Below are 14,694 nucleotides of genomic sequence, written 5' to 3' on the forward strand. Positions count from 1 at the left end.
TACCTTCGAATATGGAGGATGAATTTATTTATGCCTGCAATTACTATCTAAACAAATAAATCAAGATGGGTCCACCACGTTTTATCTAAAGAAAAGTTAATCATAATAATAGTAAACATATGCAAAAGGACGGAGAGATAGAGAGAAAAGAGGGGTATTAATGGTATAAAAGTAGATAAGATGGGTAGGTGAAAAGAAAAAGAGAAAAGTTTGTGTGAAAGGGAATAAAAATAAGTTGGCAGGGTGTATAAGAAGTATATTGGTGAAATTGAGGTGTATGAGCATTTCCCCTTAAGTTTATTTGTTTATTTTTTTTTTAAACTTTCGAGTGCCCCAGTTGAGATCATTTTCTGGCTCCGCCACTGGCTCCAATGGTGATCTCTATCGCCAATAGCTTCTCTAATCGGTGTTATTTCTTTACCCGACATGGGGAAGAGTGTGCGCTACCCAATCAGTTCTGTTTCGTTGATCCCTAGGGCAGAGTTTGTGCAATGGGATGAGTCCCAAATGGTTTTGTGTTCCAAGCTGGAAGCAGCGAAACCTCGGGCAGAAGCCGGTGTCCGGCGTTGGATGATGGTGAGCAAGCTACCAGGGCGTGGCCCTGATGATGCAGGTCGGATCCGACCACGTAGAGCCCGATTGAAATTTTTTGGCGATCGGCGGGTTGGCCAAAATTTGAAGGTAGGGGTGGAAGGGGGTTGGATACGGGAGGCTGTGTGTTCTTGGCTGCGGTCCGTGCCCTATGCCCAGAACAAGGTGACAAGGGAGGCAGCGCTCCATTTTTCTGGAGTGGTGGCGAGTTTCTGAATGCACCGCGCTGCTAGTGCACTCACTGGCGTCGGCAGCGGAGAATGTGCAGAGGCCATTTCGGCGGTGTCATGGGAATAGTACGGCGGTGCCAAACTTTGAAAAGTCGCTACTGGAGGGGCGTTCTGGTATCGGTCCCCGATCTATGGTTGCAGCGGCGGTATTTGTGCAATGGTCGAGTTGTGAGGCGGTGACCATGGCAGATGGGACGGTCATCACCCCAGGTTGGGTGCCCAGATCAATTGGATGGCCTAGGCTAAGGTGGAGGCCCAAATTAGTGGGGGTATTTTGGGGTCCAAACAAATTCTGCAGCCCAACTAGGCGTCCAAAGTTTTTGAGCATGTTTGGATTTGGGCTCATTTGTGGACCCATTTCATGGGCTCTAGTTCTCTAGGGTTTCGTATTTGGGATCCTAGTGGCTTGATTATACAACCTACAACTATGTTTGACTTTGGCGGTACTAGTGAATCTTCTGAAGTAGTACTGAAGGATGTTCGACTCTCTCCTAACCTTGTAGACATCATTAAGAAAAGAATATTTCCACATTTTTAATTTATTCCATTCATCCCAGAATTCTCCCAAATTTATTCTCGTCAGGGTATCTTACCCAATGGGGAGGGGATTTTAACCATATCCCTAAACTTTCGTGGAGACAAACGTGTTTGGTTTCCAGTTTTGGGCCCAACCTCGATGTCTGTCTAAGTTGCCTTTCATGGGCCTAGCAACTATTTGTAGGTAAAATGGGAATTCTCCCAAAATAATTTAATAAGAAGACGCGAGTTGATCGGCGCTTAGCCCAGAAACGGAAGTGGCTGGAGAGATAAGAGAGAGCGAGAGTAGAGAGAAACTCGGGACTTGAAGGTCCGATTAGCCGGAATTTGAAACTCCGATTCACGTCCGGCGCAGTGGTATCTGTTATAGAAATCAGATTGCGTCACGGCCCCGGTTTTCGTTCACAATTGATTGGGGATTAATATTGGAATTCGGATCAAGTTCAGGCTAGGGTTTCGTTCTTCTATTCAATTAGGCATTTTGATCGGGTTTTATTGAAAATAGGGGAAGGATGTCGGCGGCGGAGGAGACAGGCACCATGGACGAAGAGGTTTTGAGGCTCAAAGAGCAGGTTATTTGCACTATTACTAATGGTATTCTCTCTATATATATTACCAGATATTCGATCTGCGTTGCATTCTAACTGGTGCTTAATTGTCAGCTTTCTCAATGCGAACTCCAAAGGGAGCTGCTCCTGACAGAGAAAGAGAGCTGGATGGCCAAGGAGAGACTTGTCACGCAGGAAAAAGAAGCAGCAGAGGAAAAGCTCAGAGCTTTTATAAAAGCGACTTCGAGTGCAAGATCTGAATTTGAAAAAAAAAGAAAGACACTCAAGGAGGCCTTGGAGACCAAGAAGAAGAGCGTGCATCAGGTAAGATTTATGTCACCCATTTGGCCTTTTAAGTTCAATTGTAAGCTGGTAAATGTATATATGACTGTCATGCTAGTTTAGTCACTCCCACCTGCAATTCTGATACTAAATAGGCTTCAACGTCTCAAGTTTTGATGCTTTTTTGGGCAGTTAAATAAGGCAATCGATGAGTTTCTTGCTGGTCCTGATGTGAATTATATGGGAAAACGAACACCCACCATGGAGAAGTTTGATAGATTGATTGCTGAAATACGAAAGAAAAAAATGTGCTTACAAGCAGAGACAGATAAGGTGGACAAGCTACATTCAGAGATATTGGAGAAACGGGACAATTTATTTTCTTTTCTTAAGACTTGTGTGAAAAATTCAGAAATCACTGATGATGTAAAACCTGTGCTCCGACTCCACTATGATGCATATGTTGACACAGTCAAGACTGAGGATGATGATTGTGAAATGTTAAGAAAGTATGTGCATTTTATTCTGCAACCGTTTGTCAGGCTTGACTTTAAATCTCCAATTTCCGCTGCAATGTCTAAATTCTTCAACTTCTTTCTAACAAAGGAGTCCAACAAAGATGCTGAGGTGATATGTTTCTCTCTTTCTCATTGTACATGTTTTTGGTTTTTATTAAGAACTGAGAAGTTGGTTTTTGAAAGTGGCATAGCTGACTTTCTGATGTGCTTTTTCTTTTTTACTAGTGAAGCATAAACATCCTGTAAGAGATGATGACGAGTCTGAACATCCTGACGAAGCCTCAATAGGAAGGAAGCTTTTGGACTTTATCATAACATAAAAAGATGAGGACCTGTTTGGAGTATGTTGACTCTAGATGGAAGACAAGGCAGGGAGGACATTGAGAACATTGAACTTTCTCATGACATAAAATTTTAGGATTTTTAGTTTGTTTTACCCTGATTGTACATAGAAGTACTGCATGGTGGACGATCGGTGTTGTTAGTTTCTTATGTATGTGGAATAAATTGAATTATATCCAAGGATAGTCTTCTGGAATTTGCCTTCGCCCTTAATGTGTTGCCTAAACTACTCTCTCTATCAATGTTGTATGCAAATAGCACATGTTCAGGAGATTTGTTTCTTTGTAATCGTGGTTATTCAGGGACTGAATTGAAGATGATGAACTTCTTGCAAGTGTCTGGTTTCGAATAATTATCTTGCTTTTCAGGTAATAATTTTTCCCTTGTAGACGTAAGTTATTGATATCTTATTCTTATAGACAAGTTTTAGTTTCTTGAACACTTGCATGTATACTATTCATTTCAGCTGATTTTAAATTTCTTTGGCAACTATTTAAAGTGATGCTATTTTTGATGCATTATGCACAGAGTTGAAGACATAGTGCAAAGCATGTAAAAGCCTTTCTAGGAAGATAATTGTAATAAATGCATTCAAAAATTATTATGAATGTAAATCACTATACAAAAGCATAACCCTTTTTATGAAAGAATTAAGCTTTGTTACTGATAGTTCTAGGTTAAATATGTGTCTTTGCATGTGGCCTAAGCTTTGTTACTGATAGTTCTAGGTTAAATATGTGTCTATGTGTGTGACCGCCCCTCATTTCTGTTTATAGTTAAAAGCCCTTTATGGTAATAATTGAATCTGTGATTGATCCTGAAAGAAAAGTGTCTTCCAGATGGATACAGTTACTCTGGATTGAGTTTAAGAGAAGTCGTATTCTAATAGCGTTTAGTGAGTGAAGAATCATGTGAATTAGATATAGAAAGATGCAGAGATGTGTGTGGTTTGAGTTAGTCGTAGAACCCCTATTACTACATCACACTACATGATCAAGTAATTGAGATAACAAAAAGAAACGGGCATCGCAATTTAGTTTATTGAACAGGGGAAAACTCTAATTCAGAAGATGCCATGTTATACTTGTAGACTGCTCCCTGCAGATGCTTGTATTAAGCTCAGGCAGAATGAGATACTGACTTGCTGTAGGGATACATAGCTGAGTAGAAATATTATTCATGTTCTCTAATCGCTGCAAACATTGGTTATCTCCTGGTTTCAGCTAGTGCCATTTATCTTTCCTCTAAATTTTCTTATCGTCTTTTTGCTTGTGAAATATGTGGGCTATTTTCCGAAGCTTGAATCATTGGGCTTCTCTCTTCCAAGCGAGTAAAGGCCTGTTTCTGCTCAACTGAATAATAGACCCTTGGCATTTCTCCTTGAGAGGGAGTGGCCTAGCAGATCAAAAGTCTTTCATTTCCTTTTTTCTTCATCTTCCACGTGTGACAATTTAAGCTTCTTGAATGGTGTCGCAACTGTTAATTGTTTTTTTTGAAAAACAGAGAGTGAAAGGGGAAGAAGACGGCTCTGGATTTTGGGAGGAAGAGAAAAACTGGTGGTGGGATTGAAATGAGTTTGTCAAAGCTAGAGAGACCTTCTGTTTTTTCTGAGGATTTGGATTTTTGGGAATCCAGTTAATTTGTCGAATGAATTTGTATTGTTTTTGGACTCAAGCAAAATGGACAATGAGCGCATCTTCTTACTCTTTCCTCAACTGATCAAGCTCTTTCAACTTCTGTAAGGCAGTGTTTGGGTAAAGGTATTTTGAGGTGGGAGATGACAATTAATAGGGATTTTAGAATCCCACGTGATGAGTGCCCTGTTTGGCAAAGAAAACAGGAAGGAATTTGAAATAACCGGGACTTTCACACGGGGGATATATATTTTGTCAAATCCCTCCTCTAAGTTACACCTGAAGAGGCGTAACTTTGAAATTCCGAAGAATGACCGCGACGCATCCATTTCTCGCGATTTCTTCTGGTTCCATCACTGATCTCCAGGTTTCTTCTACACCATGGGCTTTCGTTTCTCGTTGTAATCTATTGTTTCTTCATTTAGTTTTTGGGTGATTCAGTTAGGTGTTATTATTCTTGATAATTCTTCATTTGCTTCTGCGGTTTCTTCATCAAATTTGAAGTGACTGGCCTGCTGGCTTGCATTCGTTCAATTTGAGGGATATTGATTGTTTGCCGATGTTTTGAGTTTTGGGTTTCATATATGTCGAGTAAACAAGAAACTCAGCGTTCAAGTTTCGTTCTTATAAAAGCTCAGGTTTGTTTCTGACTCAATATGAGATATCTATGTTTCAAATGAAAGTAAACCCAATTGACATATTCATAAGTTTAACCCCAGAATCATTTAGATAGGCCATAAAGTCTGCATTTGAATAGTCTTGGTGGGATGGATATGGTTTCTTTGCTCCCTTTTTGCTAGCTTCTGAATTGAAATCAGAGATTTCAAATTTGTGAATTGGAATTCAAAATGTGTGAATTGTGAACAAATTTATGATGAGTTGATTACATTACTTGTAAAAATTGTAGTCAGTTATTTACTAGTTCACAGTATGCTTAACTTTTGTTGGGATTTTTCGATAAAACTGGTAATTGGATGGTGAGTTGCTGCTGGGGTTGAGTAGATGAGTTTATCAGAGAATCTAGTTCTAATGTGCTATTCTTGTCTATGTTTATCAGAGAACTAATAATAACATTTGGGACCAAAGAAGTTAAGCATATATTGAAATATTGAATAGGGGCTTTATTTGCTACCTTGTTAAGATACTGGGAGATGGCAGAGAAATCATGCTCAAGCGCTTACAGAAAGAATATAGAGCACTGTGTAAGGTGTGACTTCTTTTGCTACTGAACCAGTTGTCCATTATCTGGTATAGACTGATAGTCGTCTATATCATTTACATCCTTTTGAGTACTTCTTGTTTAGCCACTGTGTATATGTCATGTTTCACTTAAATGTCAGTAAGTGGTTCTGTTATCTCTTGGTCCTGTTAACGATCAACTGTAGTAACAATAACTTATCATCTTCCCCGTCTACTAGTCTTGAAATGTTATCGTCACATTTCTTTTCTGGTCAATCTCTTGAAGTAAGAGGACTGACCTTACGAGTCTCGGCTTCATTTCTTGCTGCTTTGACTGCCCCGAGACCTTACTTGATTACTTGTTCTGTGGTTTCTGATTTGTGTCATTCTTCTTGAATGTATTCAATGAAAGGTTTACTCTTGGGCGCCCCCACCTTTAACCCAATCCCTTCCCCTCCCGTCTTTCTTCCAAACAGTAATCGTGGTCAGGAATGTCTTTCAACTGGCGTGTGCGATGATATTTCATGACAGATCTATCCACATATGTTACTAGTCGATCAATGCCTCTGGAAACTTTGTAGACATGTATTGCTTCAATCGGAGATTGTGCTATAGCTACATGTTTTTCACAATACTTGCCTCTTGATATTGTGTTTGAAATACTTGGAACATTTTTATTTATTACTAAAAATTAAATTACTATAATTTGATTTCTCTGTGCATCATTCTCTACAGCTTCCAGTTGGATTTGTTGGTTACATAATCTATAGAAACTTCTCATCATAAGGTTTTGACTAGTAATGCTATGATTAAGAGGAGGGAAGTTAATGTCAAGAAGCAGTTGGGTCAGTTAACACTAGGCATTTTTGTATTGTTCTTTGACATGGGAGTTGTGGTGTCTTGTATAGTTTATGTTTGAAACATATTTTCGGCATAGATTCTCAATACATAAGACTCAATTATATGCATTTTTTCAAGTCATGAGATTCTATGTGCATCTTCGCATTGAATGTGTGTGCAGCTTGGTTTGAGTATATTGTTATAATGTCATTTATGCCTTAGTTTGACACACATCATTTGTTTCAGATGGATCACTTTTTCTTTTTGACCGGGAAGGTGCTGAGAAATTTTAGGACAGATCGTCAGAACTGGAGGAAGAAAAAAAGATGGAAAGACAGTGACGGAGGGCAATGAGAAGCAAGATGTTCCATGATTTTAGGAGACCTCGCAAATGTTCCATAATTTTGAAGTTTTGTTGTGACATTTAGGATGTTATCACTATAATGTTATTAAAATGTTGACATTTTAAATCTCTGAATTCAAGCAAGATCAAGATCAAATTGTGACTAAAATTTCAGTTGTTGCATTTTTCAAATTTCTAGCGTTTTTCATGATTTTCTCATTTTAATGGAAGTTTTGGAATTAATTGGTGAAGCACAATTTTTTCTTGTTTGACATCTATTTGGTTAAGAATAAAGGAGAAAGACTTGCATGGAGCACCCGCACCGCCACGTGGTGCGGCAGACCAATCACTGCCCAGCAGGGGGGTCTTTTGGGTATTGTACATTTGGGGAGCAGGGCGGTTCGAAAAAGAAGAAAAAATTTCTTTCTTCTGATTGGGTGGCCCTAAAGCCACGTGGTGGGGAAACCCCTATCTAAGAATTTCTCAGAATAGAGAGTGCAATTTACTATAAATAGTAAAGTATAAAAAAAGATTAATCTTGTAAAAAAATAAATATGTTTACAAAATCTCATAATGAAATCCCTTCACTTACAAAAAAATTATCCAAACAATTCATTTAAACAATTCACCACTTATATTCCTTCATTTTAGGATCCCATCACCTTATAATCCCATCACCTTGAAATCCCTTGGAACCTTTAAATCCCCTACCCACACACTACATAAAATATTCCTGCAATATCTGGTGTCGACATGCCAAAGCTAAAACTCCTGGCCTGCAATTCCACGTCAACAAATGCACAAGCATATCCGTCACTGATATTTGCTTTATCATAAACGAAGAAAGCTTTTCTCCACTTTAGGAGATGCACCCGACTCTGAAATTTAAGAACAGAAAGTAACAATGTGAAGAAGCAAATCCATCAAACATGTTGTTCAAAGAGCAATATCAAGTATGTGTGCATTAGCCTGGATCAAGTGACAAAGGCTTAAAAGAATTGTGGACGAATTTTTGAACAGCTAGATGCAAGGGCATCCACCCATCATATAAAGTGAAAAGAAGAGCTCTATTTAGTTATGACCCATTAATATTGCATTAGAGAGTGCTTTCACTTTTCGCAATAGTTTAATCCATACATTGTCCTGAAGGTTTATATCACCGTTGTATAACAAAAGAACCTCAGTTACTTGACTTCAAGCTGTCCGGACAGCATACTGCATTGAGGCAGTGCCATCATGTATCCAACATAAAACTTCTTTTAGAGCAAAGAGCTACCACAACACCGACCTGGATCAATATATATACATACATAAACTTCCAACCCCTTTATCACGAACAAATGGATTAGCCGAATCTCTGAGAAGATAGTCTGTAATGGCCTGGTTTTTACGGATAATTGCCTTGTCAAGAACAGTCCAATCATCCTGAAAAACAGTGAACCAAGCTCAAATCACAAATGAAAATGCAAGAAACTCTTCAGTGGTTAACAATCATTCATTTAGTCATTTATATACCTTATCCGCAGCATTAATATCAGCTTCATGTTTTGATAAAGCGTGCATAATGTAATATTCTCCTGATACGGCAAGAGTGTGAAGGGGCAACCATTTACTCTGGAAAGAGTTCATCAAATTAGAAATTAAAAAGTATGTTTATGTTAGGAGATATTAGCGTCCCTGCAGATTGTGATAGCACTGCAACAACAGAAGCTGCAGTTCAAAACATCTTTTTATATAAAAATCTCAATCCAGGAAGACAGTATGCATCAGCCACCTTTACAGACTCACCATCACACGGGACAATTTTCTGAAGACAAAAATGAAAGCCCAAAAGTCACCTATTAATGATCATAACAGATGCGACACTTACAGAGGTGGCAGAAGCCATATCAGGTTTTTGCCTATGCAGCATCAGCTTTTCCTCTTCTGTGAACAAAGGACAGGGTCCTATTCATCCAACCAATAAAGAATATATCAAAGACCGTATCCACTAAACAAAACCAACCCCCCCCCCCCCCCCCCCCCCTCCTAATTGTTCCCGGATAAAAGACGCGCTGTTACGACACCCCCAACCCTCCGCGAACTAAAGATCCAGCGCCATGACATAAAGCGAGGGTAGACCCATAATAAAGCGGACTGAGGTGAGAGCAGAACGGCACATCACTACTCATAAGAAAAAAACCCTCCTTTAGAAGAGAGTAATTTTTTATTTATTTTATTTTTTATCAAATCAACAACTCAGATATAACAACTAGCCTATTGTAAGCTGAACTCACGACCTCCCACTTAAAAAGGAGAAACTTATGTCACATGACCAAATGATACTGGGCAATTAATTTTAATTTTGGTGCATTCCAGACGCTCTTTAGATTAGAAATTTTTTTTCCTTCTCAAAAAAATAACAAAAAATAAACGGGTCGGCTGTAGGACTACTCAATCCCACCCTAGTTCTGTGCCTGAATATATGTAATAAACCTCTCAAAGGTTATGCATCATCCATGGCATGTGGGGCACTATATATCTAGAAATACTACTAATATTGTATCTATCCAAGAAGAAATACTAATATCGTCATCCAAATATGGAAAATATATCTAGAAATGACGAATCCTGGTCCTCCATCCCCAGCTCTAGCTGCTCCATGCACGGATGTGTCCTATAAGACATCAAATAATGTATAAGCAAATAAACACCTCAAGTAAAACTATGAGAATGCATGATTTAAGAAACTACAATAAGTACATACCTCCAAAAGATCGACGTGACATAGCGCTCAGAATAGCCTGGACCAGGAATGTGATCGCGACTGAATAGAAGGTAGTAGAGAAAGGAATCCACAATGTGGCGAATAATCTCCCACCTGCAGTAGCAAAGGCCAAATCTCCATATCCAACGGTAGTCGTAGTCATAACTGTCAGGTGAAGTATGTCGAGAAAGATCCGTGAGGATGAATGATCAGGTAAATCATGAGCTAGCCGCTCCCTCTCAAAAATATAAAGGCCTGCTATCCCTGAAGATATAACTATCACAATCGTGCCAATAGATGAAAGGACCTGATAGAAGAATCTCACACGGTGGCTCTCCTGTGGTAAAAACCTCTGATCCAACCAAATGGCTAGCCGACTCACAAAATGGCAGAGGATAATCGATACAAAACTACCAAATATACCTACCACATCAGAGATAATAAGAGCAGGAGCCTCTCTAGGAGGAATGTCCCCATAACCAACCGTGGATGCCGTATAGGAAGTCAAATAAAATGCATCAACAAATGTGTACTCATCCTCGCGCTTACCAAAGTCATGGATATGATGAAAAATCAATAGACCTGCAAATACCCAGCAAAACGACACATAAACCATAGCCATGTATGGTAACAGGCCTAAGGCAGTACCCCTGAAAAGTGAAAGAAACGTAAAATGTTACTAACGTCCAAATAAGTACTTTATTATATGCAAATAACAAACCAACAGATGAAAAGAAAAAAAAAAAAAAGCAAAAGCAAAAGCAAAAGGGCTTCCAAATGTATAGATGAAGAGGATTTCGGCAAGGGGACCCCTTATCCCGTACCTTTTTCTTTTGTGTTCTGAAGATTTATCGAGTTTATTCACATCTAAGGATATGATGGGTACGATTCATGGTGTACAAACTACTCCAATTGCTTCTTCTATCTCATTTGCTTTTCGCAGATGATAGTCTAGTGTTTGCAAGAGCTGATTTGCAGGAGGTTATTAATCTAAAGAAAATCTTACTATTGTATGAAAGTGCGGTGGGGCAAAAAATTAACTTCTAAAGTCTGGTTGCTTTTGGACCAGGTGTGAGAACTAATGCGAAATCTGAGTTGCAGGAGGGGTGCAGATTGCTCCTTTTCATGAGGAAGACATTTAGGCCTGCCAACTATGTTGGGGAAGAATAAAAAGATGTATAGAAAGTTAGATGAAAGATTGGATCATCATCTGGAGGGTTGGCAGAGCAAATTTCTCTCTAAAGCTGGGAAGATGATATTAGTGAAAGCAGTGGCTCAGGCAATCCCAACTTATACGATGAGTGTTTTTAAATTGCCAAAAGGGGTACAGCGAAGGTTTCAATCTAAGATAACTAGGTTCTGGTGGGGTAAGGGTGGTGATAAGAAAGGGATGCATTGGTGCAAGTGGGAGAAATTGTGTGGCAGTAAATGGGATGGTGGTTTGGGATTTAGAGATTTGGAGATTTTCAATAAAGCTCTGCTAGCCAAAACGTTTTGGCAGCTAATGCTTTCTCTGCATTCTCTCGACAGCAGGTTAACTAGAGTTAAGAGTTAAGTACTTTCCAGATGCAGATTGGTTGGATGCCTGGGGGTGTAGTGGAGCTTCTTTAATATGGAGGAGTTTAGTGTGGGGAAAATAAGTGCTTGAGTTGGGGATGAGATGGAGGGTGGGTGATGGAACTCAAACTGATATAAGGTTAGATAAATGGGTACCTCAGCCTACTAATTTTAAAGTTTTATCTTCTATTACACTGCCTAGTAACACATGAGTTGCAGCATTAATCACCTCACAAAGGGAGTGGGATGTGGATGTTATTTGCTAATCAGTTTTTTGAATCGGAAGCAAAGCCTATACTTTCAATCCTGCTTTCACACTGTGGGGGGCATGACAAATTGATTTGGTATATTACAATAACAATGGGAGGTATACGGTGAAATCAGGCTATTGGGTGGCAGCTCAAGATAGACAACGGAGTAAGGGTTTGGATGTATCAAGCAGTGTAGTGGGCAGAATGGAGTAACCTCACAAGGTTGGAAGCTACTGTGGGGTTTGAAGATTCCAAACAAAATTAAATTGTTTCTTTGGCGAGCATGTAACGGATTTCTACAGTGTGCATCGGCGGTTATGCAGCAAAGGGTGGTGATGCATTCAGATTGTTTGGGTTGTAGTGGTAGAGATGAGTCAATAACTCATTTGCTTTGGGAGTGTACTGTAGCAAGGAAGGTATGGAAACACACGTTTTTGGCTGATGTCATTTTTCAGTTTTATGAAGAGTAATTATGAGTCTTAGTGTTTTTAAGAGTCTATTTAAATCTTATAGTGATTTTTCAAGAATCTTATTATTAATGCCTGATTCACGAGTCAAAACCACTGAGCGACTCTCTCCCTTGAAAAGAGTCGCTGATCCAAACCTATCTACCAATCAATCAAATCCTATCAGCCACAATGGCATTTGAGAAGATCAAGATCGCTATCCCATCGTCGAGATGGATGGAGATGAGATGACTCGAATTTTCTGGAAATCAATTAAGGATAAGCTTATTTTCCCCTTTTTGGATTGGGACATTAAGTACTTTGACCTTGGTCTTCCTCACCGTGATGCCACGATGATAAAGTTACCGTTGAAAGTGCAGAGGCTACTCTTAAGTACAATGCAGCAATCAAATGGGCGACTATCACACCAGATTAAGCAAATGTGGAGGAGTTCCAATGGGACTATTAGGAATATTTTGAATGGTACTGTTTTCAGAGAACTGATTCTTTGCAAGAACATTCCTTGCCTCATTGGATGAAGCCAATATGCATTGGAAGACATGCTTTCGGTGATCAATATCGAGCAACTGATACAGTTATCAAAGGACCTGGGAAATTGAAATTGTTGTTTGTTCCAGAAGGAAAGGATGAGATGACCGAACTGGAATTACACAACTTTACAGGGGAAGGGGGAGTAGCAATTGCCATGTACAACACCGATGAGTCAATCCGTGCTTTTGTAGAAGCTTCTATGAACACAGCCTATGAGAAAAAGGTGGCCTCTTATAATAGCACAAAAAAACACTATTCTTAATAAGTATGATGGAAGGTTCAAGGACATATTTCAAGAAGTTTATGAAGCCCATTGGAAATCAAAGTATGAAGCTGCTGGCATATGGTATGAACATCACCTCATTGATGATATGGTGGCTTACGCATTCAAAAGTGAAGGTGGTTATGTTTGGGCATCCAAGAATTATGATGGCGATGTGCAAAGTGATTTCTTAGCTCAAGGTTTTGGATTGATGACATCAGTACTGGTTTGCCCAGATAGAAAGACCTAAGAAGCTGAACCTGTCCATGGTACAGTTACTCGGCATTATAGAGTTCACCAGAAAAGTGGTGAAACCAGCACAAACAGCATAGCTTCTATTTTTGCTTGGACAAGAGAGCTTGAGCACAAGGCAAAGTTGGATGACAATTTCACTCAGAAGCTGGAAGAAGCTTGTATTGAAACTGTGGAATCTGGGAAAATGACCAAGGATCTTGCACTAGTTCTTAACGGACCTAACCTTGCTAGGAACCACTACTTGAACATGGAAGAGTTCATTGATGCCGTGGCAGCAGAACTGAAAGCAAAGCTTTCTTGAAAGCCTAGTTGGTCGGGCAACTGTGCCATTTGTTCCTTTTCTCATTCAGAAAGAAATAATGGAGAGGGTGGGTAGAAATGGTGGCAGAATATTTCCCTTCTACTGTTATGTTAGGCATGTTGGCTCATCTAATTTCCAAGTGCATTAGTTTCTTACGTACTCTGGTTTCTGTACTTTTATTGAGTTCCATGTTCTTCCCAAATCAGATTGGAATGAAATTTGAAGGCTTGGTGGCTAGGCCTCTCTCCCCTAACCTCCCTCTCTCGTTGTATTTATCCCTTCTACAGCTAAGAACCCTCTGTTTCTTCTAAAACCATTCTGTTTTCTTAATCTCTCAACACTCCCCAACCCACCAGCTGTTGCTCTCTCAAACTAATACTGATATCCTAGCAGCAAGTAGCAACAACAAGAATCACACTAGACAAAAACAAACATAATCGAAAAATTTTGTAAACTAAAAGTGTAGTACTTACTGAGAACGAGCTCCAGCCGGAACCGCTGTGGAATCCACACCCAGTTTTTCTTCGGCATATGCCAGCTTTGCTTTGATCATTGCAAGTTCGTCTGCCAATCGCAGATTCCTCAACTCCAGCCGCCGAAACTCTTCTCCTCTCGCTTCCTCCTCAATTTCAATTTCATGCTGCTCTCCTACAAGTTCAGCCCGCTCCCTAATCAACCGCTCACAGTCGACCCGGAAGTCCAGCCATTCCTCTTCATCATCCCTGTCCTCTGCAACGGGAACCATGCCTAGCAACTGGTTCGCCGTCTCTTCCAAGTCACTCATTTGCTTTTCGATCGTCTTCCATTCTTTCTCGTTGTCCCCAACAATCTTGGCAATCTGGCCCTGCAGTGCCTCAAACTCCTCTTGCAATTGCTTTTTCAGAGCCTCCATGCTTAGAGAGGGAATGGAATTGGGAATGCGACTGAGTTTAGGGTTTTTGGAATTAGGATTGGGGCGGGTTGCTGAGTTTAGGGTTTTTGGAATTAGGATCGGGGCGGGTTGGATTTCAGGCCGATGCGGTGCGTTTTAAAACTAGGTTTTCTCCGCTTCTTCTTCTTGTACTTGGTAAGGCGCGCGGCTGAGAATTCCATCATCTTCCGAGATTTAACTCTAATCATCGTATTATCTTGTTAATCCTCAACCTCCAAAATGGTATATGAATCCTCAAACTACAAAATGATATATGCAGGCAATGAAGGTGAGAGAGAAGAAAATTGTCTGCTATTCTAAACTACAAAAGTCTGAAACTCATTTGGACACGTGGCAGGGTCCAACTTGA

The 14,694-nt window shown here is 39.8% G+C and overlaps 2 protein-coding genes and 1 pseudogene across 4 annotated transcripts; 2 read left to right on the forward strand and 1 right to left on the reverse strand.

Moving 5' to 3' along the window:
• The first annotated feature begins 1,561 nt into the window (after positions 1 to 1,561).
• On the forward strand, positions 1,562 to 3,382 carry LOC133717408 (uncharacterized). Of its 2 annotated transcripts, none has more exons than XM_062144115.1 (4): positions 1,562 to 1,930; positions 2,021 to 2,230; positions 2,381 to 2,815; positions 2,937 to 3,382. In XM_062144115.1, exons 1-4 carry the CDS (start codon positions 1,871 to 1,873, stop codon positions 3,024 to 3,026), a joined length of 795 nt encoding a protein of 264 aa, XP_062000099.1. In that variant the 5' UTR covers positions 1,562 to 1,870; the 3' UTR covers positions 3,027 to 3,382. The 2 variants fall into 2 exon arrangements, with proteins under 2 accessions (XP_062000099.1, XP_062000100.1); XM_062144116.1 differs by having other exon boundaries at positions 1,564 to 1,930; positions 2,932 to 3,382.
• Positions 3,383 to 7,559: 4,177 nt separating this feature from the next.
• On the reverse strand, positions 7,560 to 14,210 carry LOC133714437 (two-pore potassium channel 4-like). 2 transcript variants are annotated; one of them, XM_062140552.1, is made up of 5 exons: positions 13,888 to 14,210; positions 9,791 to 10,440; positions 8,915 to 9,700; positions 8,560 to 8,658; positions 7,560 to 8,469 (listed from the first exon to the last, which is right to left on the reverse strand). In XM_062140552.1, exons 1-3 carry the CDS (start codon positions 14,196 to 14,198, stop codon positions 9,675 to 9,677), a joined length of 987 nt encoding a protein of 328 aa, XP_061996536.1. In that variant the 5' UTR covers positions 14,199 to 14,210; the 3' UTR covers positions 7,560 to 8,469; positions 8,560 to 8,658; positions 8,915 to 9,674. The 2 variants fall into 2 exon arrangements, with proteins under 2 accessions (XP_061996536.1, XP_061996535.1); XM_062140551.1 differs by having other exon boundaries at positions 8,560 to 9,700.
• LOC133714434 (isocitrate dehydrogenase [NADP], chloroplastic-like) lies at positions 12,237 to 13,837 on the forward strand (annotated as a pseudogene).
• Positions 14,211 to 14,694: the final 484 nt, after the last annotated feature.

This window comes from Rosa rugosa, chromosome 6 (genome assembly GCF_958449725.1).
Source record: "Rosa rugosa chromosome 6, drRosRugo1.1, whole genome shotgun sequence".
Classification (NCBI taxonomy): Eukaryota; Viridiplantae; Streptophyta; class Magnoliopsida; order Rosales; family Rosaceae; genus Rosa; species Rosa rugosa.

Bases quoted from the DNA above. Each gene is read 5' to 3' on its own strand.
- LOC133717408 (XM_062144115.1), top strand. From the start codon at position 1,871: ATGTCGGCGGCGGAGGAGACAGGCACCATGGACGAAGAGGTTTTGAGG. The intron at 1,931-2,020 runs GTTATTTGCACT...CTTAATTGTCAG, and splicing joins TTTTGAGGCTCAAAGAGCAG to CTTTCTCAATGCGAACTCCA. The intron at 2,816-2,936 runs GTGATATGTTTC...TTACTAGTGAAG, and splicing joins AGTCCAACAAAGATGCTGAG to CATAAACATCCTGTAAGAGA.
- LOC133714437 (XM_062140552.1), bottom strand. From the start codon at position 14,198: ATGAGTGACTTGGAAGAGACGGCGAACCAGTTGCTAGGCATGGTTCCC. The intron at 10,441-13,887 runs GTAAGTACTACA...TTCACTTTTCAG, and splicing joins CCGGCTGGAGCTCGTTCTCA to GGGTACTGCCTTAGGCCTGT. The intron at 9,701-9,790 runs GTATGTACTTAT...GATGTCTTATAG, and splicing joins GTCACGTCGATCTTTTGGAG to GACACATCCGTGCATGGAGC.